Source organism: Lissotriton vulgaris, chromosome 3_1, assembly GCF_964263255.1.
Source record: "Lissotriton vulgaris chromosome 3_1, aLisVul1.2, whole genome shotgun sequence".
NCBI classification, from domain to species: domain Eukaryota; kingdom Metazoa; phylum Chordata; class Amphibia; order Caudata; family Salamandridae; genus Lissotriton; species Lissotriton vulgaris.
Window position 1 is genome coordinate 1476593295 of NC_141689.1, and position 26554 is coordinate 1476619848.

Consider the following 26554-nt stretch of genomic DNA (forward strand, 5'->3'; position numbering starts at 1 on the left):
CACTCAAGGGCGTGGATAGAGCCAAGAATAAAACGGACGTCTGTGCACAGGTGTGGTATGTGGCACCGCTCTGTCAGTTCCGGGCACTACAGTGTAAATGCGGAGCCACACAGTGCCCAGGAGCACTGATGTGAAAGCCTTCCGGATCCAGCCTGGCTTGTAGGGATATTCTGAAGGTGAGGAATATACACTACCCTTTTTATATTTTGAGTTTTTAAATGCGTCTTATGATCTTTATCTGTTCACTGGGTGACACAGTGAATGTTGACTCCTGTATCCCCAAAAACATTTGATAATGTTGTGCTTTCTCCCCTGATAACTCATTAAAATGAAGCACCATGGCTTTCTTGAGGATTTATTGGTCTACCTGTTAGCGAATAGCTCATTCTAGAGTGCCTAAAGTATCTTAAACGTCTAGCCATTTTTGTACTTTCACTCTGTCAATGAATTACTGCTTTGCTTTTCATCAGCTCACAAAAAGCTGAAGTTATAAATCAGTTGAGGTTTCCAGAACATAACACTTCAGTTTTTAGCACTGAAACAATATGGCTCAAAGTTGGTACAAATAAAAATGTAAGGACAGAGTCCTGTCTTTTAGAAGGCATTTTACATTGGTGTTTTTGCTTTTTTGGGTGTAGTCTGATAGTGCATTACCTCCTTAACACTATTCTCATACAAGTCCTTACATGTTTGAAGTGTGCCTCCTCCTACTCAGGGACTACATGACCCATCTGATAAACATAACTTTCAGAATTTGGGCCTTCCGCTCTCCTCTTCCCCGATAATGACCTATCTGTACTTGTGAGATAAATGGGGAGAAGCCCACAACACTTTCTGTTTCTCTTGGCTGCTTTGTGCATATACTTTACATGGGCCTGACTGGTTTACGCTTTGAGGATCGACTGTTTAAACCTGCCAAAGCCATATTTTAGATGCAGTCACTGAGCATTCTGGATTGTTATCAGACTATACTTTCTAACCCTCTGGAAGGGTGGTTGGCTTAGCACAGCTTCAGAGGTAAGAGTCAGGTAATTTACTCTGTGGTACAAAAGGCTAGCCTCTTTGCTAATAGGGCTTACGTTTAAAATATAGCATTTGGTAAAGGCAGGTGCTTTTCTGCTTCTTTTAACTTGATGGCTTCTGAGGAGAAGCCTGAAGCTTCTGTTTGTCAATTCAAGCAAATGGATAGCCTCTTCTAAATTCTCACCCTGGGACCCTCTGTGCTCACCTTCGTTCTCCTAGCATCCTAGCATAGAGCACACATTGGAATGGTCTATGACAGGGAATAGGAGAGCACCAGAAGGCATGTCTCTTTTCAGAGCCCTTTATCCATGCCAAGCCCTCTTAGGAATTTCATGGCAGCGCCTCTGTGGTCCCCTTCTTTCTCAAACCACATGCGCAAAATTACTGGGAGTGGGACAACGAAAGGGACGTGTCTTTGGAGCCTTGGAGACTGGTTGCCCTGCTACATAGAAAATACTCTGGATCTCATGTCAAATAGATTGAGATGTGGTGAGATGACCTTTGGTTGCTCTGCAAGTTACCCAGCTGATTGTCCACAACCTTCTTCTCAAGGAGGCTTATGAATGTATCCAAGAAACAACATTGCTCAAAGGATCTGGAGACAATGGAAGTTGGAGACGATGTAGGGAGGAGGAGTCTGCCCTCCTCCTCCTGCTCCTGTTCTTTGTGATGAGCAGGTTCAGCAATTGATAACTACATTATCGGAGGCTTTTGAGAAATCAGTGGACACTTCAGTAAATCGATATTCCCTATCCTTGTCTGTATCTTCATTTTGATCTTTAAATATATATTTTCCTTCTTCTGACTCATCCTGGCCTTCACCACCATCCTCCCAGCAGAATTTTATGATGAAGTCCAAACTCAAAGACTATTCCTAATGCCAACTTTATTGAGAAAACTGAATTGTCTACCCTTGAATGTACTTCAATGATAACTTTTCAGGTTCCCATGGAAGATAAACAACCGGGCACTAGTTGTGTAATGTTTCAACAGCTTTGGAATTTGAATATATAACTCCAAATTCGGGTACAGTATGAGCAAATTTCTTTCAGAATCCCACAGCACATTGCCACTGAAAAATGCCAGACCTACTAAGAGAAAAGACCGTTGTTCGAGGCATGTGGGCTGCTGAATTCATATCTGTGCATAGATCGCCGCCTAGTGTTGGGTTCGGATGATTGCACATTGTTGTCCTGGAAGAGTCTTCGAAGTATCACGAGATAGGCGGCTCCTCCTCTGAACTACAGTGCGCATGGGCATCCTCTCCTTCCTCAGATTGTTTTTTTCCGCCATTGGGTTCGGATGTACTTTCGTTACTCGGAGTTCGGAAATATATTTCTAACTTTCTAAAGGCCAAAAGGCCTTAGGGGCGTCGGTATTGTATCTTCGATCGGTACCTACAACTTATTCCTGTTCTTTCTACTCAGGACGTCGAATCGGGCCGCGTGGCCTTCTCGACACCAAGGCCCATCGTCGATGGAATGAAGTCCTTTTAAGCGATGCCCCAACTGTAACTCTAAATACCCACACATTGATAAACACCCAGTCTGTAATAAGTGTTTATCTCCTGAACACAACGAAGCCGACTGCTTAGCTTGTGCTCAATTTAGGTCGAAAAAGACTCTTCGGGTTCGACGTGCGGCGCGACAGACGATGCAGAGGTCAGCGCCAGAGAACATCTTTGAAGACGACGAAGAGGTCGTCGACCCTGAGGACTCGGATCAGCAGTCGGAGCAGGGGTCTGAACACAACTCCAACTACTGCGTTGATGACGAGGAAGACATCGAGGTAGGGGGCGACGAACCAGGCATAGGAGCCGTCGAGGACGACTCCGGCGAGGACACTTGGCCGACCGTGAGTACGGAGCCCAATATATTCGCAGGTTCAGATCCAGAGGCTCAGGTCGAGGCATCGCCGGAAGGCCTTAGCCAAGATCAAAACGACGATTCGATAGCCCCCAGTTAAGCCCGGCTACGAATATATTACAAGAGCCATCGGTACGACATTTCCAAAATCTGGAGAAATCGAAACCTAAAGTGCTACCAAACGGAAATCGAAACTGATCGACATCCCATTCTTTGGACCGAGAATGGCGGATCCGTCTAAGCCGACCAAGCAAAAACAGATCGTCGACCCATCGAGGTCGCTTGCAAAGGTCGTCGAGGCCAGAGCTGCTACTACCACGTCCGCGATTAAGCGGAAGGCAGTCGACCCGACGACGTCGACGCCTGGCAACACTAAAAAGGGACTCGAACAGACAACGATTGTCGATCCGAAGTTATGCGTCGAACAACCAAGCAAGTGCACACAAAGACACTTATACCGAAATCGAGACTCGAGCCGAAGAGCTTCGTCGAACCGAGGGACAAAAGCATCGCTCCGAAGCAACATGCTCCAAAGTCCACACCGGGCCACAGAATGGTTATCGAACAACCAAAAACAGTCGGATCGAAAACGACGGCTCCAAAAAAGATTATACAGGCTACTAAAACGGTCCAACAACCTCTCGGACCGATAAAATTCGGACTTCCTCCGCATGTCAAGCTAAGGGTGGTCGAAAAAGATAGCGGATTCGAACCGACCCAGCCAAAGAGGCCGAGAATGGGGGGAAAAGCTACAGTAGCAGAGGAACAGGATCCCTCAGCTGAAGAACAGTCTAAACTGTATGTCGACCCCGACACCGGGAGGGTTACCCTGTTAAAGAGGAAAATCAGGCCTGAAACTACCGTTGAGTCCTACAAGATACCTCTAAAGAGGAAAAGAGACACTTCAACATCTGCAGTTCTCTTTGAAACTTTCACACCATATGTACAGGAAACATATATGTACTCGCCCACACGCACAAATGACTATGGGGAGTATGAGGACAATGACCAATACAATTATCCAACGGATACTGACCAGGACACACAAACTCAGCCATGGACTGACCCTGTGGATCCTCGAGATTCTCAAACAATTCCTGACAACTCTGCATACCCTGTAAAAACATCGCCTACAGAGGACACAGCTGCCTTTAACGCACTGATAGAAAGGGCAGCATATATTCACCATGTGGAGCTGCACACAGATCCCATTGATGAAGACTTCCTTTTTGACACTTTTAGCACCTCGGAGAAAAATGTCAAAACATTGCCAATGCTGAAAGGGGTGCTTAAACATGCAGGGGACATATTTAAAGACACAACCAGGGCACGGGTCATTAACCCTAGGATAGAGAGGAAATATAGACCAGCCCCGGTTGACCCTACATATATTAAGGGACAACTGCCTTTGGACTCTCTGGTTGTCTCCAATGCACGTAAACGTGCTAATTCTCAAACATCTGGCGAAGCTACACCTCCAGACAAAGAGTTCAAAATTCTGGAGGCATCAGGAAAAAGGGTGGCTGCTCAAGCAGCTAGCATCTGGAGAATTGCAAACACGCAAGCACTGTTAGCTAGGTATGGCAGGGCGCACTACGACATACTGGAACAAATCGTTCAACACCTACCTGACCTTTATAAGGAACAGGCAGAATTCCTGATACAAGAGGGCAAGCTCATATCTAATGCATCCATAAAATGAGCCTTAGATGCAGCAGACACAGCAGCTAGGGCTATCAACACCAGCGTCATGCTCAGACGACATGCGTGGCTACGCATCTCCGGGTTTAAAAATGAAGTTCAAACCACTTTACTTAATCAACCCGTTAACCCTGACTATTTATTTGGTTCTAATGGGGACACCATACTGGACAAAATGAAAAAGGACACAGACAGCCAAGTCTATGGGTGCCCCGCAGTCACAGCAATATAGATGCGTTTCCTTTCGTTGCTCTGGCAACAGAGGAGCTCTTAGAGGAGCCTCAACACAGCAAACCTCGTATACTAAAAGCAACACGCAAAACACCTACAACAAGAACAGTAGAGGTGGATACCGTGGCAATAGCACCTAGGGTAGAGGACAAGGAAATAACAGCTCCAGATCCTCCACCAACACCAAACAGTGACTTCTTGTCACTGCCCCCAGACCATGTAACACCGGTCGGGGGAAGACTACAGCAGTTCCTGACAGTCTGGGAAACCATAACTACAGACAGGTGGGTGAGGCAAATGATACAACATGGATATTGCCTAGAGTTAATGTCCACACCACCCAACATACCCCCAAGACAACGTTCTACGTCCGCAGAACACCTACACTTATTGCAGCAGGAAGTCATCAGCATGCTACAAAAAGGGGCCATAGAACTAGTACCCTTAGAACACCAAGGTACAGGGGTGTACTCTGTACTTTCTAATCCCCAAAAAGGACGGGTCTCTCAAACCGATTTTAGACCTCAGGCCCCTAAACCAATACATCTTATCAGAGCATTTCCACATGATCACTCTACAGCAGGTGTTGCCACTGTTGCGTCAAGGAGACTTCCTCGCAACATTGGACCTCAAAGACGCATATTTCCATATACCTATACACCCAGCACACAGGAAATATCTCAGGTTCCCAATTCTAAACCAGCACTACCAATTCAAGGTCCTCCCTTTTGGGGTAACAGCCCCAAGGGTGTTCACCAAGTGCCTGGCAACAGTAGCTGCACACCTCAGAAGACAGCATATCCATGTCGATCCATATCTGGAAGATTGGCTAATACAAGCACAGTCAGCCACAGAGGTGTGCCAGCCACATGTCGCGCACTATTCACCTTCTGCACGCTTTAGGTTTCTCGCTGAACTACAACAAATCCCATCTCCAGCCTGCCCACCTCCAGCAGTATCTGGGAACAACAATAGACACTCTGGCAGCAAAAGCACAACCGAATCCTGCCAGAATAAGCAGCATCCAAACGCTCATCCAGAAGTTCAGGCCGCAACACTCACTCCCAGCCCGAGTGTTTATGCAACTGATTGGAATGATGGCCTCGTGCATCTTCATAGTCCCTCATGCAAGACTTCACATGCGGCCGCTGCAAAAGTGCCTAGCACGGCAGTGGAACCAGGCTCAGGGACAATTAAACGACCTAGTTTTGGTGACCAGTCGTGCATACAACTCTCTGCATTGGTGGAAACCACAAAACCTTTGCAAGGGACGACTGTTCCAGGAGCCTGTACCACAAATTGTGCTAACAACGGACGCATCCCTGATAGGGTGGGGAGCCCATGTTCTCCACCACACAGTACAGGGCCTATGGACCACGCAGCAGAGAAAACTGCACATCAACCTGCTAGAGCCGATGGCAATGTTCATGGCAATGAAAGCTTTCAAAGTACATCTCAGCAACAAGACCGTGTTGATCCGGACAGACACCATGACTGCGATGTACTACCTACAGTAACAGAGAGGAACACACTCTCCACAGCTGTCGCATCTGGCACAACAAGTGTGGAAGTGGGCCATCCAGAGAAACATTTTTCTCCTGGTGCAACACCTCCCAGGCAAGGACAATCAGATAGCGGATCTGCTCAGCAGATACAGCCAGCAAATGCACGAGTGGGAGATTCACCCCTCGGTGCTTCAACCATACTTCCAACAGTGGGACAGCCAGAAATAGACCTGTTCGCTACAAAAGAAAACGCAAAATGCCGGTCCTTCGCCGCAAGGTTCCCACACCCGCAGTCTCAGGAGAATGCGATATGAATGAACTGGCCAGGCAGATTTGCATACGCTTTTCCACCAGCTCCGTTGATACCGCTAGTGGCACGCAAGCTTCTCCAGCATTCCATGACGCTAATCCTAGTTGCTCCAACATATGCGAAGCAACCGTGGTACACCACGTTCCTAGAACTTTCCGTGGTGCCCCATCTAAGGCTGCGTCTAACACCCAGCCTCTTAACGCAGAGCCATGGAGACATTCAGCACCTAGATCCACAGCAACTGAACCTTGCAATCTGGCTCCTGAGGTCTTAGAGTTCGGCTACCTCAACTTACCTCCTGACTGCATGAACATCATTAAGGAGGCAAGAAAGCCTACAACAAGAGCTTGCTATGCGTCAAAGTGGAAACGTTTTGTCATTTATTGTAACAACGACTTAACCCACTGGACGCGTCCATTCAAAATATCATATGCTATCTTTTGCACTTACACCGCTGCAATCTAGCCTATACGTCCATACGGATACACCTAGCAGCCATAGCTGCTTACCTTCAGAACAGACAGCACCTTTCGCTGTTCAGAGTGCCCGCAATCAAGGCGTTCATGGAGGGCCTCAAACGAGTGATTCCACCAAGACACCCTCCTTCCCCTGTCTGGAACCTAAACGTGTTGACCAGACTAATGGGACCAACTTTTGAGCCATTGCACTCCTGTGAGATACAATTCTTAACATGGAAGGTGGCTTTTCTCGTAGCCATCACTTCGCTTAGAAGAGTTAGTGAGCAGCAAGCCCTAACTATTCAAGAGCCATTCATTCAAATTCACGCAAATAGGGTTGTGCCCTGAACAAACCCTAAATTCATGCCTAAAGTAAATCAAACAATAGAACTGCCAGTGTTCTTCCCAAACCCACAATCCGTACCTGAAAGAGCCCTGCACACACTGGATGTGAAAAGAGCTCTGCTATATTACATAGACAGGACGAAAGATTTTAGGAAGACAAAGCAGTTGTTTGTTGCCTTTTCACCACAGCACAAAGGTAACCCTATTTCAAAAAGTGGCTTAGCTAGATGGATAGTTAAATGCATCCAAATATGTTACATTAAAGCTAAACGTACTTTAACAGTGCCCCCAAGAGCGCATTCCACATGCAAAATGGGTGCATCTATGGCTTTCCTAGGGAACATTCCTCTAGAGGAAATATGTAGGGCAGCCACATGGAACACCATACATACATTTACCAAACACTACTGCGTAGATGTACACTCCAGGCAGCTGTGGGACAGGCTGTTCTCAAAACTCTTTTTCAGACTGCTGCAGCTGGCACAGGTAGCCACCTCTAAGGGAGAGACTGCTATACATTCTATGCACAGTTATGAATTCAGCAGCCCACATGCCTCGAACGGAATATGCTACTTACCAGTATGCATCTGTTCTTGGCATGTAGGGCTGCTGACATTCATATCGCCCACCCTCCTCCCCGGTGCTGTCGCAGCTGTAGCATTCACTCTTACTCTTACTTTCTTGCATTGACATCTTCCTGTATCACACTCCATCTCTGCCACAATGGCGAAAAACAATCAGAGGATGGAGAGGATGCCCATGCGCACTGTAGTCCAGAGGTGGAGCCACCTATCTCGTGATACTTCGAAGACTCTTCCAGGACAACAATGTGCAATCATCCGGACCCAACACTAGGCGGCGATCTATGCACATATATGAATGTCAGCAGCCCTACATGCCAAGAACAGATGCATACTGGTAAGTAGCAAATTCCTTTCCAGCTCCAATGCCAGGAGAAGAAAAGGCTTTTATTCCGGTATCTTTTTGGTTCAAACGTTTTCCAGAAATGTCAGACTAATAATACATCTAAGGAGATATAATCACTGAAGAAACTCTCTCTAATATACTTTGCAGCAAAGAATGATAGCTTTGAATCTCTAAGTTGCCTTCCTTCATCTTCCAGTATTTGCCTCATCAGACGTACCTCAGATTCTTTGTAATGGGATTACCAGTGGCAGTTCCAGGTGCTTCTCTTTGGTCTAACATCATCACCAAGGGTCGTCACAAAAGTATTAACACCTCTTGCTTTGACCAAGGTAACTTGGTCCATCACTACCCACACAAAGGGCTAATGCATTCCACCCCAATAGCCAAAGTTCAGGAATATACAACTATAGAATGGCAAATGTTGGTAGAGCAGTGAGTTCCTAATCAACCTCAAGAAGTTGCATCTTGTTCCTATATCATTGGAGCCAATTCTAGACTCACCTGGGATATGGGTGTCTTTCTCTGCTGAGAGCTACCAGGTAGTATTGCCTTATTTTCAGTATTGGGCCTCAAATGCTAGCTCCAGCAAACAATGGCTCTGTATTCAAGGTCACATAAGGCCAGCATGGGGGAGGGAGAACAACTTTGCCCAAAAATTATCAAGGGGCTTACAGAATCTATTTCTATGGATCCTTTGTGTCTCCTTTAAACATTGTGTCTCTTTTTGGTTGCATGGTATTCCCACCACCTTTGTTCACCCGTGTGACACATCTTTAACATTGGAATTCTTCATCCCAAGACCTGGACTATCAGATTTCTCTACCAGACGCAATTTGGGTGGACATAGTCTGGGTGCTTTCTTCAAACGTGAACAGGGGGACCCCTCTATCTCTCCTCCTCTGCTAATTTTAACTACAGATGCAAGTATGATTTGTTGAGAAGCCACTCTGGATCATCAAACATTTGAGAGAAAACGGCTTCCAGATGAAAGATCCCATTCTGTTATTTGGAGGGAGATTAAGGCGGTGTATTACACACTGCTACATTTCTCTCCCATTCTTCAGAATCTGGTATTTCTTACGAGGTAAGATGATTTGCCAACCAAATCATACCTCGTAAGATAGTCAATCATCGGTTATCTTTCCCTTACAACCCTTGCATATCTGATAATCAGTTGGGCAGAAAGTCAAGTGGTCTCCCATTTCAGCAGGTGGAGAGAAGATGTTTTAGCAAATAGGTTTTAAAATGTCAAAGATTTCGAACCTATTTGGTAGATCTTTTTGCTAGTTCAAAAAGCACTCTACTAAAATTACTTATGTCCAAGTTGCCAGAGGAAAAGTTCTCTGGGGTAGATGCTCAGACATGTCCATTGCCCCTTTCCACTATGCATTTCCTTCATTCCCCTTAATAGCCAAGGTTTCTGACTCTTCTTTGGAAGAAGAATGTGGATCTCATTCTGATTGCTTCTTTCTTGCCGAGAACAAGTTTTTTCATTAATCAGGATAATGTCCAGAATGCCAGAACAGGTGTTTCTGTTAGAGCAATGTACGTTGCTGGGCCCCCTTCTTGCTCTAGTGCCATGTCAGAGGATGTGTCTGGTGGTCTGGCTGTTGAGTGGAGCGGTCTAAAAGTATTAGAACCTTTTTTCCAGTTCCTTTAACAGTTGAAGTCTAGGTTTTTATTTCCTGCTAGACACTCTTACAGTCATTGGGCTAACTTTTCTGCATGGTGTCATGAGAGATTGTTAGATCAATCTATTTTTTAACCAAAGTGGATATAATTACTGCAAGACATTGTCCAACAGAGTTTGGCAGTTTCTGCTTTCAGAGCTCAGTGGTTTACACTTAAGTGATGGGGAAGCCTTACTAAAATAGAATCCTTGGGCTGTAAACTACTAAATGGGTTTTCTCTGCTGCAGCCTTCTGTTAAATCTATGATTTCCTCATGGGACCTTCATTGCTTAAGGCATTACTCTCCTTTTTCTAAACCCCTCTCTGATATGAACCTTAAAAAGCTGCCACTTAAGATTTTCTTCCTAGTAGCCACAACATTGGCACACAGATTATGGGGAAATGGGTTCTTTTTCAATTGGACAGCCATACTCAAGGACTTTTCTGAACAAATAGTTCAGAGATGAGGACCTGGACTTCGTCTGAAAGTAATGTTTTCATCAAGAACGAGTTATAACTGTGCCTTCATTTTGTTCCATCTCTACCCTCCCCGGAGGAAAAATGTTTGCATACTCTGTTGGACAGGCCTCGTGGAAGGCCCGCTCCCTCCCCGCATGGCGGGGACCAAACCCCTGCTCTCCCTGTATCCCCGACAAGAACCATCCCGGCAACCTGATGGGGCAACCCACGACCCGTCTACAACAGAGCTCCAGCCCCGAACACCCCAGTACCGGCTGGCCCGGGCACCCCGTCAGCACCGCTGCCCCGGCCCAGCCGCCATCTTTGGACACTACTAGCAAGGCCGCGTGGCCTCGGCTCGACCCCAACCCTGGGCCTGGCCAGGCCCCGACATCGAGGCACCACCATCCACATAGGGGGTGAAGAGACCACTTGGCGGGTCAATGGGAGAAGGAGTGTCAATGGCTCCCCTCCGCCAGGTGTCGATCGCCCCCGGCCTCCCCGGGCGCTGGCTCCACCCCCCTGCTGGGTGTCTGGACTCCCTCATCCCGGACCTCCCGACCTCCAAGTGCGAGGGTCCGGACATCAAAGGGCACCAGACCTATAACTGGGGCAGCTCCAGAACAGGAAGGCAGTTGTATCTTGGAGTCGAGAGACACCGTGAGGAACTCATCCTTGAAGGCCTGCTGGCGCTGCCGCTGCCCTCTCCTGTGAAACCAACGACCTAGCCTGCTGGCGCTGCCGCGGCCCATCTTCCTGTGAACTATCGACCTAGCCTGCTGGCGCTGCCGCGGCCCTTGCTGTGAACCATCGACCTAGCCTGCTGGCGCTGCCGCGGCCCTTCTTGCTGTGAACCATCGACCTAGCCTGCTGGCGCTGCCGCGGCCCTTCTTGCTGTGAACCATCGACCTAGCCTGCTGGCGCTGCCGCGGCCCTTCTTGCTGTAAACCATCATCGTAGCCTGCTGGCGCTGCCGCGGCCCTCCTCGCTGTGAACATTCGACCTAGCCTGCTGGCGCTGCCGCGGCCCATCTCTACGGATCCCCAAGCTCGAGGGTTGTGAGCTTCCCTCTTGCCGCCCCTGTACCGGACCGGTACTAAGACTGTCCCGCTACCCCTTTCCCCTGTAGAGACTAGAATTGAGAGGACCCTCGTGTCCTGACCCCACTGTACCGTACCACCTTGCTTCAAGATTCGTATATAAAGTGTGTTGAACTCATTCTGGTGTGGTGTCCATCTGTGGGGGGGAAGTTACTAGTCTGTACGATTGCTGGAGACGGTCCTCACCGGAGGCCTCTCCCCCCGTGCTCGGCTGACCCTCCGGGTCTCCGTCTAACATTGGTGGCAGCGGTGGGATCCGAGCCAACGCATAATCGTACAGAGAGTGACTCACCCCACGACACACGACCACCATGACAACAAAAGAGAGCGGAACGGAAAAATTCCAGATGGAAAAACTAGAAGAATACAGCCACAGAGAATTAAAACAATTCTGCATAGAACTAGGCATTGCTACCACAGGACTGAGCACGAAAGAGTACTTCAAACACGCCCTAGAAGCCTGGGCAGAGACGGGTACGACCGTACCCCAAAACCAAAGCCAAGAGACACCCGAAACCGGCCCCGCGCCGACAGAAGAAAGAAGACCGGGTCTCTCACCAGAGGAGGCCCGAGAACGGGAGAAAAGCAGGCTCCACGAATTGGAGCTGGCTCGACTTCGCTTGGATGGAGAACTCAAATTAGCGGAACAAAAGATAACTTTGGAACACTTACGACTGAGAGGAGCGAGAAGAGAAACAAAGGCAGAGAGAGTTAGAAGAGAAGAAACAAGCCTACGAGCATGAGCGCAACTTGAAGGAACTAGAGATTCGGAGGCATAACAAAGATCTCGGGGTCCCCGGGCACCCGAGCCCCCCTGTCACTACGGACCCCAAGGTCCACATCCCCAAGGATGTCGTCAGAGAATATTACCGGAACGATGATATCCAGCAATGGTTCAAAGCCTACGAAGTGGCCATGACCTCCCACCGGATTCCCCGGAGCGACTGGGGAGCCGGGTTTTGGGGGAGGTTTGTCAACGAAGGGCGAGACGCCCTGCTGCAACTCCCGAACCATCAGATGACATCCTACGACCACATGAAGGCCGCTCTCCTCACTCGATACGGACTCACACCCGAGATGTACCGCCAGAGGTTCCGCGACTGCAAACGGATCCCGGGTACAACTTGGGTGAAGTACGTGAACTACTTTAGCCGAGCCTTCGAAGGGTGGATCAAGGGCAGCAAGGTGACCTCTTACGAACAACTCTTTGACCTTATCGTCTGGGAGCACCTTTCTAATAACTGCTTCGTCGAGCTCCGGCAGCACCTCCTCCCCCGATCGTCCACGAGGGAGCCACCCTGGAAGCCTGTCCTCCGGAAAACAGCGAAGAAGGACTCGATCGGCTCCGGGACATTCCCGAACTGGCCCAGTGGCGTCAAGAGGGTGGCCCCACTCAGGAACAATTCCAACAGGAACAGAGATCATGTCCCTCCCTTGAGGGACTCCGGCAGCAAGCCCTCGCCCAGAGCACAGGAGACACCTCGGGGGCCCACTGGATTTATTGGGACAATGACCTGCTCTACAGCGAGCAAAAGATTGCCGAGCTGGGGGCCAGCCGGGTGCTGGAGGTCCCCCTCCGCTTCAGAGACTTCCTCTTGAACCTAGCACACGATGTGCCTCTTGCCGGACACCTAGGGCAAGACAAAACGTACAGCCGTCTGGTAACCCACTTCTACTGGCCGAAGATGCGAAATAATATAGCCAACCACTGCCGGGCCTGCCCAACCTGCCAGGCCAGCGGGAAGAGCTGCCGAAAACTCAAACCACCTTTGCAGCCTTTCCCCATCGTCGCCACTCCGTTTGAACGGGTGGGAATAGACATTGTGGGGCCCCTGGACCCCCGAACAGCACAAGGGCACCGATTCATCCTGGTCCTGGTGGACCACGCCACCCGCTATCCCGAGGCCATCCCTCTTCGGACCGTGACGGCGCCCGTGGTAGGCCGGGCCCTGATGGGAATCTTCTCGCGGGTGGGCTTCCCCCGGGAAGTCGTCAGCGACAGGGGCACAAACTTTATCTCTAAATACATGAAGTCTCTCTGGCAACAGTGCGGGGTCACCTACAAATTCACGACCCCCTACCACCCGCAAGGACATGGCCTGGTCGAGCGGTTTAATCGCACCCTCAAAGGGATGATCATGGGCCTAGAGGAACCCCTACGTCGCCAATGGGATGTGCTGCTCCCGTGCCTCCTGTTCGCCTACCGAGAAGTCCCCCAGAAATCCCTGGGCTTCAGCCCATTCGAAATCCTATATGGGCACCCCGTCCGGGGCCCCCTCTGCCTGGTCAAAGAAGGGTGGGAGGTGGCCCCCAAGAAGACTCCCCCGGATGTATACAAATATCTTCTGGCCCTCCGCAACCAGACCCGGCGATTCAGGGAACTCGCCAAAGCCAACCTTGAAGCCAGTCAGGAGGACATGAAGAGATGGTATGATCAGCATGCCTCCTCCATCGAGTTTGAGCCGGGACAACAAGTCTGGGTGATGTCTCCAGTTGAACCCTGCGCCTTACAAGACAAATGGACCGGGCCCTTCAAGGTGATAGAGCGCAAGGGCCCTGTCACCTACCTGATCGACATGGAGTCACCACAGGTCCTCCACGCCAACAGACTCAAACCACATTTCGTGCGCTCAGAACTCAGCCTCCTGATGGCTACCGATAGTGGGACGGAGGAGGACTCCGAGCCCCTTCCTGACCTGCTGAAGACACTCGAGCAAGACGGCTCCGTGGAAGGGGTCAGACTCTCCGATGCCTTATCCCCAGAGCAACGCCAAGACTGCCGGTACCTCCTGCTACAATTTGCAGATCTGTTTTCCCTCATCCCCGGGGTCACCCCCTGGTGCCTTCACGACGTGGACACCGGGGATAGCCCCCCTATCCGACACAGGGCGTACTGAGTGCCGGATCGAGTGCGCACCTGCATCCAGAACGAAGTCTCCAAGATGCTGGCTCTAGGAGTGATCGAGCCATCTGACAGCCCCTGGGCCAGCCCAGTCGTACTGGTCCCCAAGGCGGCCGCCCTGGGCGTTGCCCCCGAGCTCCGGTTCTGTGTGGACTATCGGGGCCTGAACGCTGTTACCAGAACAGACGCTCACCCCATCCCCCGGGCGGATGAGTTGATTGACCGCATGGGGGCCGCCCGCTACTTGAGCATCTTCGATCTGACAGCGGGCTACTGGCAGATCGGCCTCACCCCAGGGGCCCAAGAGCGATCCGCCTTCTCTACCCCGGATGGCCACTACCACTTCAAAGTGATGCCATTCGGCATGAAAAACGCCCCCGCTACCTTCCAGAGACTCGTGAACAAGGTACTGGCGGGCCTCGAGGAATTCAGCGCCGCCTATCTGGACGATATTGCTGTATACAGTCGCCACTGGGCAGATCACCTCCACCACCTCCGGGAAGTCCTGCACGCCCTCCGGCGGGCCGGGCTCACCATCAAAGCCAGCAAATGCCAGATTGGCCAAGGGTCCGTGACCCACCTGGGACACCAAGTGGGGAGCGGTCTGGTGGCCCCCCTCCAGCTCAAGATCGCTGCCATCCAGGCCTGGCAACCACCTGTCACCCAAACCGAGGTCCGAGCCTTCCTGGGGCTCACCGGGTACTACCGGCGGTTTGTGAAGGACTATGGCAGCATCGTGGGGCCCCTCACAGAACTCACATCCAAGAAAAACCCCAAAACCGTCAACTGGACTCCGGACTGTCAAACAGCTTTTGAGAAATTGAATGCCGCCATGTGCACCGCCCCCGTGCTCCAGGCCCCCGACTACAGCCGAGAGTTCATAGTGCAGACGGACGCATCAGATCATGGCATTGGGGCCGTCCTCTCCCAGCACAACTCCGAGGGAGTCGATCAGCCAGTGGCCTTCATCAGCCGACGCCTGCTGGCCCGAGAACAGCGCTGGAGCACCATCGAGCGCGAGGCCTTCGCTGTAGTGTGGGCCCTCAAGAAGCTCCGGCCCTATCTCTTCGGCACCCACTTCCGGGTACAAACAGATCACCGACCCCTGCAATGGCTGATGCAGATGCGGGGGGAGAACCCAAAACTGTTGCGCTGGTCGATCTCCCTGCAGGGGATGGACTTCACTGTGGAGCATCGTCCAGGCCAGGACCACGCCAACGCAGACGGCCTGTCACGCTTCTTCCGCCTCGGCGAGGAGAGTACCCAAGAGGATGGGTGACTCTCCCTGCCTTCAGCTGGGGGGGGGACGCATGTTGGACAGGCCTCGTGGAAGGCCCGCTCCCTCCCCGCATGGCGGGGACCGAACCCCTGCTCTCCCTGTATCCCCGACAAGAACCATCCCGGCAACCCGATGGGGCAACCCACGACCCGTCTACAACAGAGCTCCAGCCCCGAACACCCCAGTACCGGCTGGCCCGGGCACCCCGTCAGCACCGCTGCCCCGGCCCAGCCGCCATCTTTGGACACTACCTGGCAAGGCCGCGTGGCCTCGGCTCGACCCCAACCCTGGGCCTGGCCAGGCCCCGACATCGAGGCACCACCATCCACCCAGGGGGTGAAGAGACCACTTGGCGGGTCAATGGGAGAAGGAGTGTCAATGGCTCCCCTCCGCCAGGTGTCGATCGCCCCCGGCCTCCCCGGGCACTGGCTCCACCCCCCTGCTGGGTGTCTGGACTCCCTCATCCCGGACCTCCCGACCTCCAAGTGCGAGGGTCCGGACATCAAAGGGCACCAGACCTATAACTGGGGCAGCTCCAGAACAGGAAGGCAGTTGTATCTTGGAGTCGAGAGACACCGTGAGGAACTCATCCTTGAAGGCCTGCTGGCGCTGCCGCGGCCCTCTCCTGTGAACCAACGACCTAGCCTGCTGGCGCTGCCGCGGCCCTTCTTGCTGTGAACTATCGACCTAGCCTGCTGGCGCTGCCGCGGCCCTTCTTGCTGTGAACCATCGACCTAGCCTGCTGGCGCTGCCGCGGCCCTTCTTGCTGTGAACCATCGACCTAGCCTGCTGGCGCTGCCGCGGCCCTTCTTGCTGTAAACCATCATCGTAGCCTGCTGGCGCTGCCGCGGCCCTCCTCGCTGTGAACATTCGACCTAGCCTGCTGGCGCTGCCGCGGCCCATCTCTACGGATCCCCAAGCTCGAGGATTGTGAGCTTCCCTCTTGCCGCCCCTGTACCGGACCGGTACTAAGACTGTCCCGCTACCCCTTTCCCCTGTAGAGACTAGAATTGAGAGGACCCTCGTGTCCTGACCCCACTGTACCATACCACCTTGCTTCAAGATTCGTATATAAAGTGTGTTGAACTCATTCTGGTGTGGTGTCCATCTGTGGGGGGGAAGTTACTAGTCTGTACGATTGCTGGAGACGGTCCTCACCGGAGGCCTCTCCCCTGTGCTCGGCTGACCCTCCAGGTCTCCGTCTAACCTTCTAGATATGGCAAAAGCTGTTAAGATTTATCTAACCAGGTTTCTGGAGTATAGACCTGGTGAGAACTTTTTTGTTGTAAATTCTTTTTATTAACAAACAAAAAAAGGGTGTGTGCATCACATGGAAGTTATTAGATGTACCGTGAGCAGTAGTTTGTGTGCATTTGGTTATACAGGATGTCACACTTCTGGGTAAGCTTTGTCTCTGAAAGTTGACCTGAGAAGGAAGCTATTCTAGATATTATTAACAATGCCAGGTGAATAGGGGGAACACATTCATTCTCTCCCAATTTTATCATAACATTAATACCTATGATTGTATCTACAGCTCTTGCTCTCGGGCCATACATGGGCTGCCTCTGTGTGTATTCCATCTACCCCAAACCTTCGCCCATTTCCTTGGTCATCCCCTGCCCTTGTATACCGATCTATCTGCCACTATGCACCAATCCATGTTTCTTCTCCAGTCGTTCAGGGAAGGAGTAGCTGCCACCCCCCACATTTGGGCTATATTGAGTTTGGTTACCATAATTCCCAATGTTACCCACATTTGGTCTGCTCGTGTCAAGTCTGTGGCTTCCAAAACATTGGGTAGGCATAGTCTTGCTGGGGGAACAGCATTTGCCATAAAGATTTTACCACGAAATGCAAGTACAACACATGTTTTACATCGGAGTTACTTAACCACGCTTGTCTTTACCAAGCAAGTCTTTACACCGCATATATGTTTTAATTGGTGACTATGCAGTGTTTAGTTTATATATTTTACGGATAAATATAAAAGGGGGGGTTGGGGGGTCTCCCCCAAAAAAGTAAACCTGTAATAGACATAAAGGTAATTTTCCTTTAATATATAATTTCGTTTAGAATATTGTTTAAGATTATTGTGTAATTTTTGAGCAGTAGGTGGCAGTGTTAGACTATGGCTGGATTTTTATGTTACTGTAAACGTGTTAAGTGTGTGTGGTAGTGGATTGCGTGGTAAAGGTATGTCAAATGTGACTGAATTTAAATGCGTGGTAGTGGTATGCGTTTGAAAATCTGCATTGTAAAAACGTGTGTGGTAAAGTAGTGCGTGGTGACATCATACAACCGTTTGGCTGACGATCCTGTAGTAGTACAGGTGGTCTCACTGATGCATGCTAGTACCCCATTACAGTATGTTTGGACATTTGGGCATTCCCACAAAATGTGAAAGAAAGTCCCTACTTGGCCACATTTCCTAAGGCACTTTGTGTCTGTTTGCCTGCCCATTTTTACTCGTGTAACATAACGTGCATTTTGTAAAGCGTACATTTACTCGTAGGGACCTTGGCGCTGAATAACAGATGTTTGTTACCCAACTCAATGGTACTCATTTTAGTCGACCTCCGATGGATGAAAGGCCTAGTGGACCCACCTGGATTTGAACCTGTGACCATGACGCCGAACACAAGCCCCTGCAGTGGAAGCATTAGTCCACTGAGCCACCAGACTCTGCTTTAATGCAGGAGATGTAGACTCTGTGCAGAATTTTGAACTGTACTAAACGGAAGCATAGTCTTCTAGCGACCACTCGCGGGGAGGCAAGAGCATCAAACCAATCCTCTTCCTGCAGGTCTTCTAGGTCTGCGTCCCAGCGTTGCTGGAGCTGGGCAAGAGTGTCTGGGGAATTGTTTACGGTATGCGAGTTAGGTTGCCTTGGTGGAGAAGCGTTCTTCCAGAGGAGACAATTCTGGTAGGGCTTCATTAGAGGGAAATGCTGCCAGGAGAGTGTGTCGGATTTGTAGATATGGAAAGGCCTCAGTAGGGGCTAGTTTGAATGTATTTTGTAAATCAGTAAATAGAATTACTCCTCTGGTTGTGCATATGTCTCCCACCGTGGAGATCCCTATCAAATCCCACCTATCAAAACCATGTCTGTTTGCCATCGTGCCTAGGAGTTCTGAATCCCACTTGTGATTCTCTTCTCCCACCCTAATTTGCATAGGGGTGAGTGCCTGAGGGCGACTGATAGGGCAATCTGAAAGAAACAGGTTAGTATTAGATTCCTTACCTTAGAATATCCCCAGGCGTCACAGACTGGATCCTGAAACTTTTGCATAGCAACACCCCTGGGCGTCGTCCGCGGCTCCGCGTCCGTCGTCGGCGCCGAAATGACGTCGCCGGAGTACTTAGACGCCACCCTTGCGCGCTGACGCCAGTTCTTCTTTTTTCTGCGCCAGGTAGCGCAGATCCGGAGAAGCTCTACCCCTTAGTCAATTTTTGACTAAACTTTTTTGATCTTTTGATCTGTTTTTCTCGAGTCGTTCGACTCCTCCGGTGCCGGTAGGGATGCCCGGGTTCAAACACTGCTCCTGCAGCCGATTGATGTCGGTTACCGACCCCCATCGCCGGTGTCTTCAGTGTCTAGGCCTCGACCACGACGACCCCACCTGCTCAGACTGCCGGGCCCTGACGTCTAAGGCTAGGCGGGAGCGGTCCCGCAAGCGGCTTGAGCCTTGGCAGCCGGTCCGCGCCGTTCAAGTCCCGGTCGCACAGAAGATCGAGGGACCGGTCACGGAGTCGGAACCCTCGTAGTTCCGAGAGTTGGCATCGGTCTTCGGGATCAAGATCCTCAGGTAAGGGGCATGAGAGGTCGGAAAGGCGTCATCGCTCTTCCGACCCACCCCGACGCTCGCGCGACGCTGCCGGGGGTTCGGGTGACACCACCCACGCGGCTCCGACGGAGTTGCGGGAGACGCAACCTGCCCCATACCTTCCGGTCTCTAGGCACGATGCGACGCCAGAGGAGATCGAGAGGTACCTCATGGCCATGAGGTCTCTCCCTCCTCCGCCGGGCTCCGTGGCACCTTCGGGCCCAGCGATCCCGGCTGGGGGGCCTAGCGGGTCGGGTGCTTCGGCTCCGACGCCGTCGGGTGCTTCGGCCCCGGCGCCGCCGGCGACTTCGGTCCCAGCACCGCAAGCCCTCACTGGATTCGGTTCCGGCGCCGGAGCGGCGCCGCTCTCGACGTCGTATGGAGACTTTTACTTCCACGAACCGGCCCCATCCTTTGAACCTGCATACCAGGAGATGGGTGACGAGGGGGATTGGGAGGGGTCTGAGGACCCTCTGACACGAGAGTGTCAGTCTCAGCAGGACTGGACAGGTGAGCTTGGGACTGCCAGTGGGCTGGACACCTCGCCAGACACTGGTTTTTCTCCCCTCCCACCATGGCTACGGAGGAGGGGGTTGCCTACAGTGTGGTGCTGACGCGGGCGGCCAAGGCCTTGGGCCTGGAACTCCCCATCGTGGCCGTGAGGACTAACCTCCTCACTGAGGTCTTTAACCGCAGTCAAGCTCGGCTGAGCCTCTGCTGCCGTTTAATGAGGCCTTGTCAGACGTTCTTGTGGGCACTTGGTCCAAGCCCGCTGCAGGTCAGCCTGTAGATAGGAACGTGGCCAGACGCCACCGCCCGGCTCCGGGCGACCCTTGCTTCCTGTCCACCCACCCCTGCTTCCTGTCCACCGACCCCACCCCGAGGGCCTGGTCATCCAGGCCTCCAACTCCCAAAACGCATTCCCGACGGCCCCGCCCGATCGGGAATCCAAGAGGTACGAGCAATACGGTAAGAAAGTAAGAAAGTATTCTCCTCCCTAAGTTTTTATGACTGCGGTCAGCCAACACCGCGTGCCTCTTGGGCCGCTACACCCACTCTCTGTGGGACACGGTCACGGACGTGCTGCCACAATGTCCGGCGGAGGTCCAGACTAAACTCAACCAAGCCCTTGCGGGGGGTCGAGATGCAGCACGGTTTTCTATCCGGTGTGGGGTGGATACCACCGACTCACTGGGCAGAGCGATAGCAACGATGGTGGCGATTCGGCGCCACGCCTGGTTGAGGTCCGCCAATTTTTCTGCCGATGTCCAGAACACTATTATGGACATGCCGTTCGATGGCCGTCGCCTTTGCGGCGACAAGGCAGACCATGCGCTTGAGCGCTTTAAGGACTCCAGGGCTACGGCCAAGTCCTTGTGCCTCTTGGCCCGCGCCAGCAAACGGGTGCCTTTCGCTCCTTTCGTGGCCAAGGAAGGGGTGCTCCCACACGTGCTGCCAGCCACTCACCGCAGACTATCATCCAACGCGGTGGCGGCTGTGGAAACCGCCATGGGAACCGCCGTGGCGGTGGTCGGTGACAACGGCGAGGCCAGTCCACACCTTCCCCCGCAGCACCGGCCTCTAAAGCCTCCTAGTCCGTGCTTTCAGGCCCATGTGACACCAGTGGGGGGCAGGGTTCGCCATCACCACTTCCACTGGCGCACTGTCATTTCGGACAGGTGGGTGTTGTAAATCGTCCAAAGGGGCTACTCCCTCCCCTTCGAGGTGACCCCTCCAGCCATGCCACTGTGTGTCGGAGGATCACTTGCAACTTCTACAAGAGGAAGTTACGGCCCTCTTGGCCAAAGGGGCCATCGAGCGCGTTCCTGGGCCGGAAGTAGGGTGTGGTTGTTACTCCCGCTACTTTCAAAGGTCAAAGGGGGCCTGCGCCCTATCTTGGAACTACGGAACGTCAACGGCTTCCTCCGGAAAGAGAAGTTCAAGATGCTGACACTGGCTCAGGTCTTGTCTGCCCTGGACCCAGGAGACTGGATGGTAGCGTTGGACTTGCAGGATGCTTATTTCCACATTCCCGTCCTGCCGGCCCACCGGCGCTACCTGCGGTTCACGGTAGGCCACGAGCACTTTCAGTTTACCGTGCTCCCCTTAGGCCTTACCAGCGCCCCACGGGTGTTCACGAAAGGGATGGAGGTGGCCGCAGCTCTGCTCAGGTTAGTGGTTTGAAGGCGGGTTAGGGGTTGAAGGCGGGCTCGCCCCAGACAGTCATCTGCCACCTCCAGACAACAGCAGACCTCCTGCCCCAGCTGGGGTTTTTCATCAATGTGCCTCTCAGAAGCTCCTCTTCATCAGAGCGGTTCTCGACTCGGCGCGGTTTTGGGTTTATTCTCCCGAAAAGCGGGTTTGGGATATACAGGCTCGGATTCCAATCTTTCAGCCTTTATCTCGGGTCTCGGTAAGGTTGACGCTGTGGCTTCTAGGGCTGATGACCTCCTGCATCTTTCTGGTGCATCACCCCCGATGGCGTATGCGGGCTCTGCAGTGGGACCTGAAATTTCAGTGGGTCCAGCATCAGGGCAACCTGTCCAACCATGTCCTGATCTCGGAGGGCACTGCGAGAAGCTGCAGTGGTGGCTCATGGACCGCGATTGGGTCAGCGGCAGGTCCCTCTCCTTACCCCAACCGGAGCACGTAGTTGTGACGGACGCCTCCCTCCTAGGTTGGGGAGGCCACATGGGAGAGGCGGAGATCAGAGGCCTCTGGTCTCCGGCGGAGTCCCGTCTCCATATCAACCTTCTGGAACTGAGGGCGATTCGTCCAGCACTGAAGGCATTCCTCCCCTCTGTCCGGGGGAGTGTAGTGCAGGTGTTCACGGACAACACCACCGCCATGTGGTACTCCAACAAATAAGGGCAGAGTGGGGTCGTGGACCCTCTGCCAGGAGGCTCTGCGCCTCTGGCAGTGGCTGGAACATCAGGGCGTGACCCTGGTGGTTCAACACCTGGCAGGTTCTCTGAACGCCAGGGCGGATAAACTCAGCCGACGGTGCATGATGGATCACGAATGGCGTCTGAACTCGGATGTGGCGCAAGGCCTCTTTCTGCAGTGGGGAGAGCCTTGGTTAGATATATTAGCCACAGAAGAGAAGTCGCAATGTCATCAGTTCTGCGCGTTGGAATTTCCAAGGCGGCACTCGCTCGGAGACGCTTTTCGTCGCGAGTGGAGTTGCGGTCTGTTGTACGCCTTTTCGCCTATACCACTTCTGCCCAGAGTGCTGAAGAAGATCAAGCACGACCGGGCCCAAGTTATCCTTGTGGCTCCGGACTGGACTCGAAGGTACTGGTATCCCGAGCTACTCAGTATGTCTGTCGGTCCCCCGGGTGGTCTGCCTTCTTCAGGAGGACCTTCTGTCGCAGCAGCAGGGGGCGGTCCTCCACCCGAACCTGTCCAGTCTCCACCTCCATGCTGGAGATTGAGCGGCGACAGTTGAGGTCATTTGACTTGCCTCCTGAAGTCTGTACTGTGATTCTGGTAGCCAGGCGTCCCTCCACAAAGTCGGTATACACCTGCAGGTGGAACAGATTTGTGGCATGGTGCACAGCAAAGGCTGTTGATCCACTCAATGCCCCCCTTTTTGAGGTTCTCCTCATCCTTCTTTCTCTTGCCCAGCAGGGCTCTGCTCTGGGCACTATCAAGGGCTACCTTTCTGCCCTTTCCGCCTTCTTAAGGCTACCTGATCAGACATCTTTGTTCAAGTCCCCAATTGTAAATAGGTTCTTGAAGGGCATCACTCATATGTTTCCCCCTGTTCCTTTTGTGATGCCTCAGTGGGACTTGAACCTTGTTCTAACTTATCTGATGTGCGCTCCCTTCGAGCCACTTCATAACTGTCCTCTCCGTCTTCTTATCCTTAAAACTGCTTTCCTGGTTGCCATCACATCTGCCAGGAGAGTGAGTGAGCTCCAGGCTCTTTATTCCAAATCTCCTTTCCTTTCTGTCCATCCGGACACGGTTGTGTAGCGGACAAGACCCTCTTTCCTGCCCAAGGTAGTCACAGCCTTCCACATCGGGCAGTCCATCACCTTGCCCACCTTCTTTCCTCCACTGCATCCCTCAAAAGAGGAAGAGCGGCTTCACCATCGGGACCCAAAACGTGTGCTCTCATACTAGTCCTCCAGGACTTTCTGGTGTGATTATTGGTTCGCAGACCCACCACCGGGTTTGGTATTGCTGGGGTATCTATTCTAAAGTAAGGAATCTAATACTAACCTGTTTCTTTCAGATGAACAAGTTACTTACCTTTGGTAGCGATATATCTGTAAGAAACAGTAGTTAGTATTAAATTCCTTTCCACCCCACCCATCCTCCCCGTTCTGCGAAACCGATATCTAGGGTAAAGGTCATCCCCTATCAGGGCCCTAGTTTCATGGCAACCAGTGTTGGTTTTTATCATCGCTCCGCGTTTCTGGCGTGGAAAAGCTATGTATAAGAACTGACGTCAGCGCGCGAGGGCGGCGTCTAAGTACTCCGGCGACGGCATCCCGGCGCCAACGACGACGGACGCAGAGCCGCAGACGACGCCTACCGACGCACAAGGGTACTGCTACGCAAAAGTTTCCGGATCCAGTCTGACGCCTGGGGATATTCTTAGGTAAGGAATCTAATACTAACTACTGTTTCTTACAGATATATCGTTACCGAAGGTAAGTAACTTGTTCTTATGTGGCATATCAGTGCAAATTAATGTAGATATATAGGTCAAGAAGCAATGCTATTAAGGCAGCAAGTGTATGTGATTCTGATTTCTCACTTGGCAAAGGCTGTAAGAGGAGTGTAATGGGAGAAACAGCATGTATGCATGGATGTAACACATGTAAACCACATTTGCGAATGTTTGTCTTTACATGCATTGACACATTGAAGAAGGACATTTGGCTTTGCTTTTATTACCAGTCACTGGAAATGCAAGGAGCACGTCCTTTTTAACTTTAAATGTTAACCCCTGCTTTTCGCACTTTTAGCTTGCTCTTTGAACTTGGGTATTACCAGCCTGTAAAATATAAATGTTAGTGTTTCTCTCTTCACATAGGAGAACATAAGGCTACTTATTGTCCTTGGCGTGAAGTTTATTTACTAAGGCCTTTTAGAAATGAATAGTGAGCCTAGTCAGTTAAAAAAACAAGGGTTGAATTAACTATTAGAAATACAGTTGCGTATTTACCAGTTAGTGAGGGATGTCTATGTAGTAGCCGTATGACTTTAAATAATATAATTGTTCTTTTAAAAAAAATTACATGATGGAAACTCCGAACTCACCCACTTCAAACAATGATTTTTTTTGCCCAAAACCAATGAACCAGACTGTTTTATTTTTATTTGAGTGTGTGACATAGAACCAGATATTGCATTTTTGTAAGATTTCATGCTTTCTCATTTGGTAAACCTAAAAATCTGACGTGGGCTTTATCTTGCCTACAGTAAAACTGAATTTAAGCATTTTAGTTGTATAATAGCATTATATTTCTTTTTTCTTCTACAGACGAGGAAGGTACCATCACGCTTGACATGGCAACTCTACTAAAAGCTTCACTGGGGCTTTAACATAGCACTTCCAAATGTATATATTTCGAACCAGAATAGGAAGGACATGAAATCATATCGCATTGAGAATTTACACACTCATCCAAGGGGATTTCGGAAAATTTATAATTTTTTTCTATAACAATCTGCTTCAAACATAGCTACTGAGAATGTTTTCCAGCTATTTGGAAGTAAGCGATCAAATCGCTCAAAACAATACAACTTCTAATCCCAGCAGTTGCTTAATACATTTTACAAAGCAGTTTTCGAAATGGGAACATTGTTGTCATCGTAACAGATTTACTTGTGTTTTAGATATGTAAGTATTTTTGTACTGTAAGTATTTCTACCTCTATAAGACTATTTCAATAGATGATGTTTAGATTGTTTTCATGTGCCTTATTTGACAATGCCTGTCTGTCAACGTGCTTGTTTTTTTTATTTTGTCTGCTTATCAAATAATAAAACTGATAATAAAAGTTAAATTGATCACTTGGCCTTGGTTTTTGCATTTTAATCTATTGTCTCAGGTTCCTCCTCGTTATGTTGAAAATATTAATTGTAGATGGATTGAAGTAACGGTTCATCACTATATGCAAAATATGTTAGTAGAGAATATAAAAAATAGCAAAAGTTAATTTACTGTTGTCGCAAAACTTCCTGCTAAGTGAAATGTGAACATTTACATGGGATAGTTCGGATAAGTTAATCCCATTAAATCAAATACTTAGTCTATAGGAATGCTTTATCCTGATATTGTCTTTGTGTCTATTAGTGAATTTGGGAAAGCCTATAGTAAATTGTTATGAGTCCAGCACGCCATAATCTATGGGCCTTGTGCATCGCATGCAATCACGGGCAAGCATTCAGGTATCATCTCTGTTTTCTTTTTAGGACCACACATCCTGAATATTTGTGGTTGTCTTACTTCCAATACAGTTGAAATGCATTTCTGTTAAAAGCTCAACACAATTTCTGGATCTGTGGACTAGGAAATGGGCTTTGCACTGCACAGGTTTGGTTGTCCTAGAAACAGAGTGTTCGAGGCATATGAGCTGCAGATCTTAGACTGTGCATTAGATCGCCACCTGGTATTGGGCTCGGATGATTGCATGTTATTGTCGTCTTGGAAGAAGTCTTTGTAGTCACGAGATAGGTGACTCCTCCCTTGGACGATAGTGCGCATGGGCATCGGCTCAATCATTAGATTGTTTTTTTCCGCCACTGGGTTCGGATGAACTTTTTCCGCTCCAGTTCGAAATCTGCTTTTCAAGTACTTTGACACGTAAAAACGTATTTAAACTTAACAAACTCAAACAAGAAGTCCTATCACTTCTTCAAAAGAACGCAATAGAAATAGTTCCTTTACAACATCAAGGAACAGGGTTTACTCGCTCTATTTTCTAATACCCAA

General features: G+C 50.7%; 1 protein-coding gene across 1 annotated transcript in view; it reads left to right on the plus strand.

Annotated features, from left to right (window-relative positions):
- Nucleotides 1-25637, plus strand: part of SMARCAD1 (SNF2 related chromatin remodeling ATPase with DExD box 1) — an 833806-nt gene extending 808169 nt beyond the window's left edge. The window contains exon 24 of the mRNA XM_086961941.1: nt 25100-25637. Coding sequence (XP_086818067.1) covers nt 25100-25161 — 62 coding nt within the window. The 3' untranslated portion in view covers nt 25162-25637. The remainder of the gene's footprint in view (nt 1-25099) is intronic.
- Nucleotides 25638-26554: the final 917 nt, after the last annotated feature.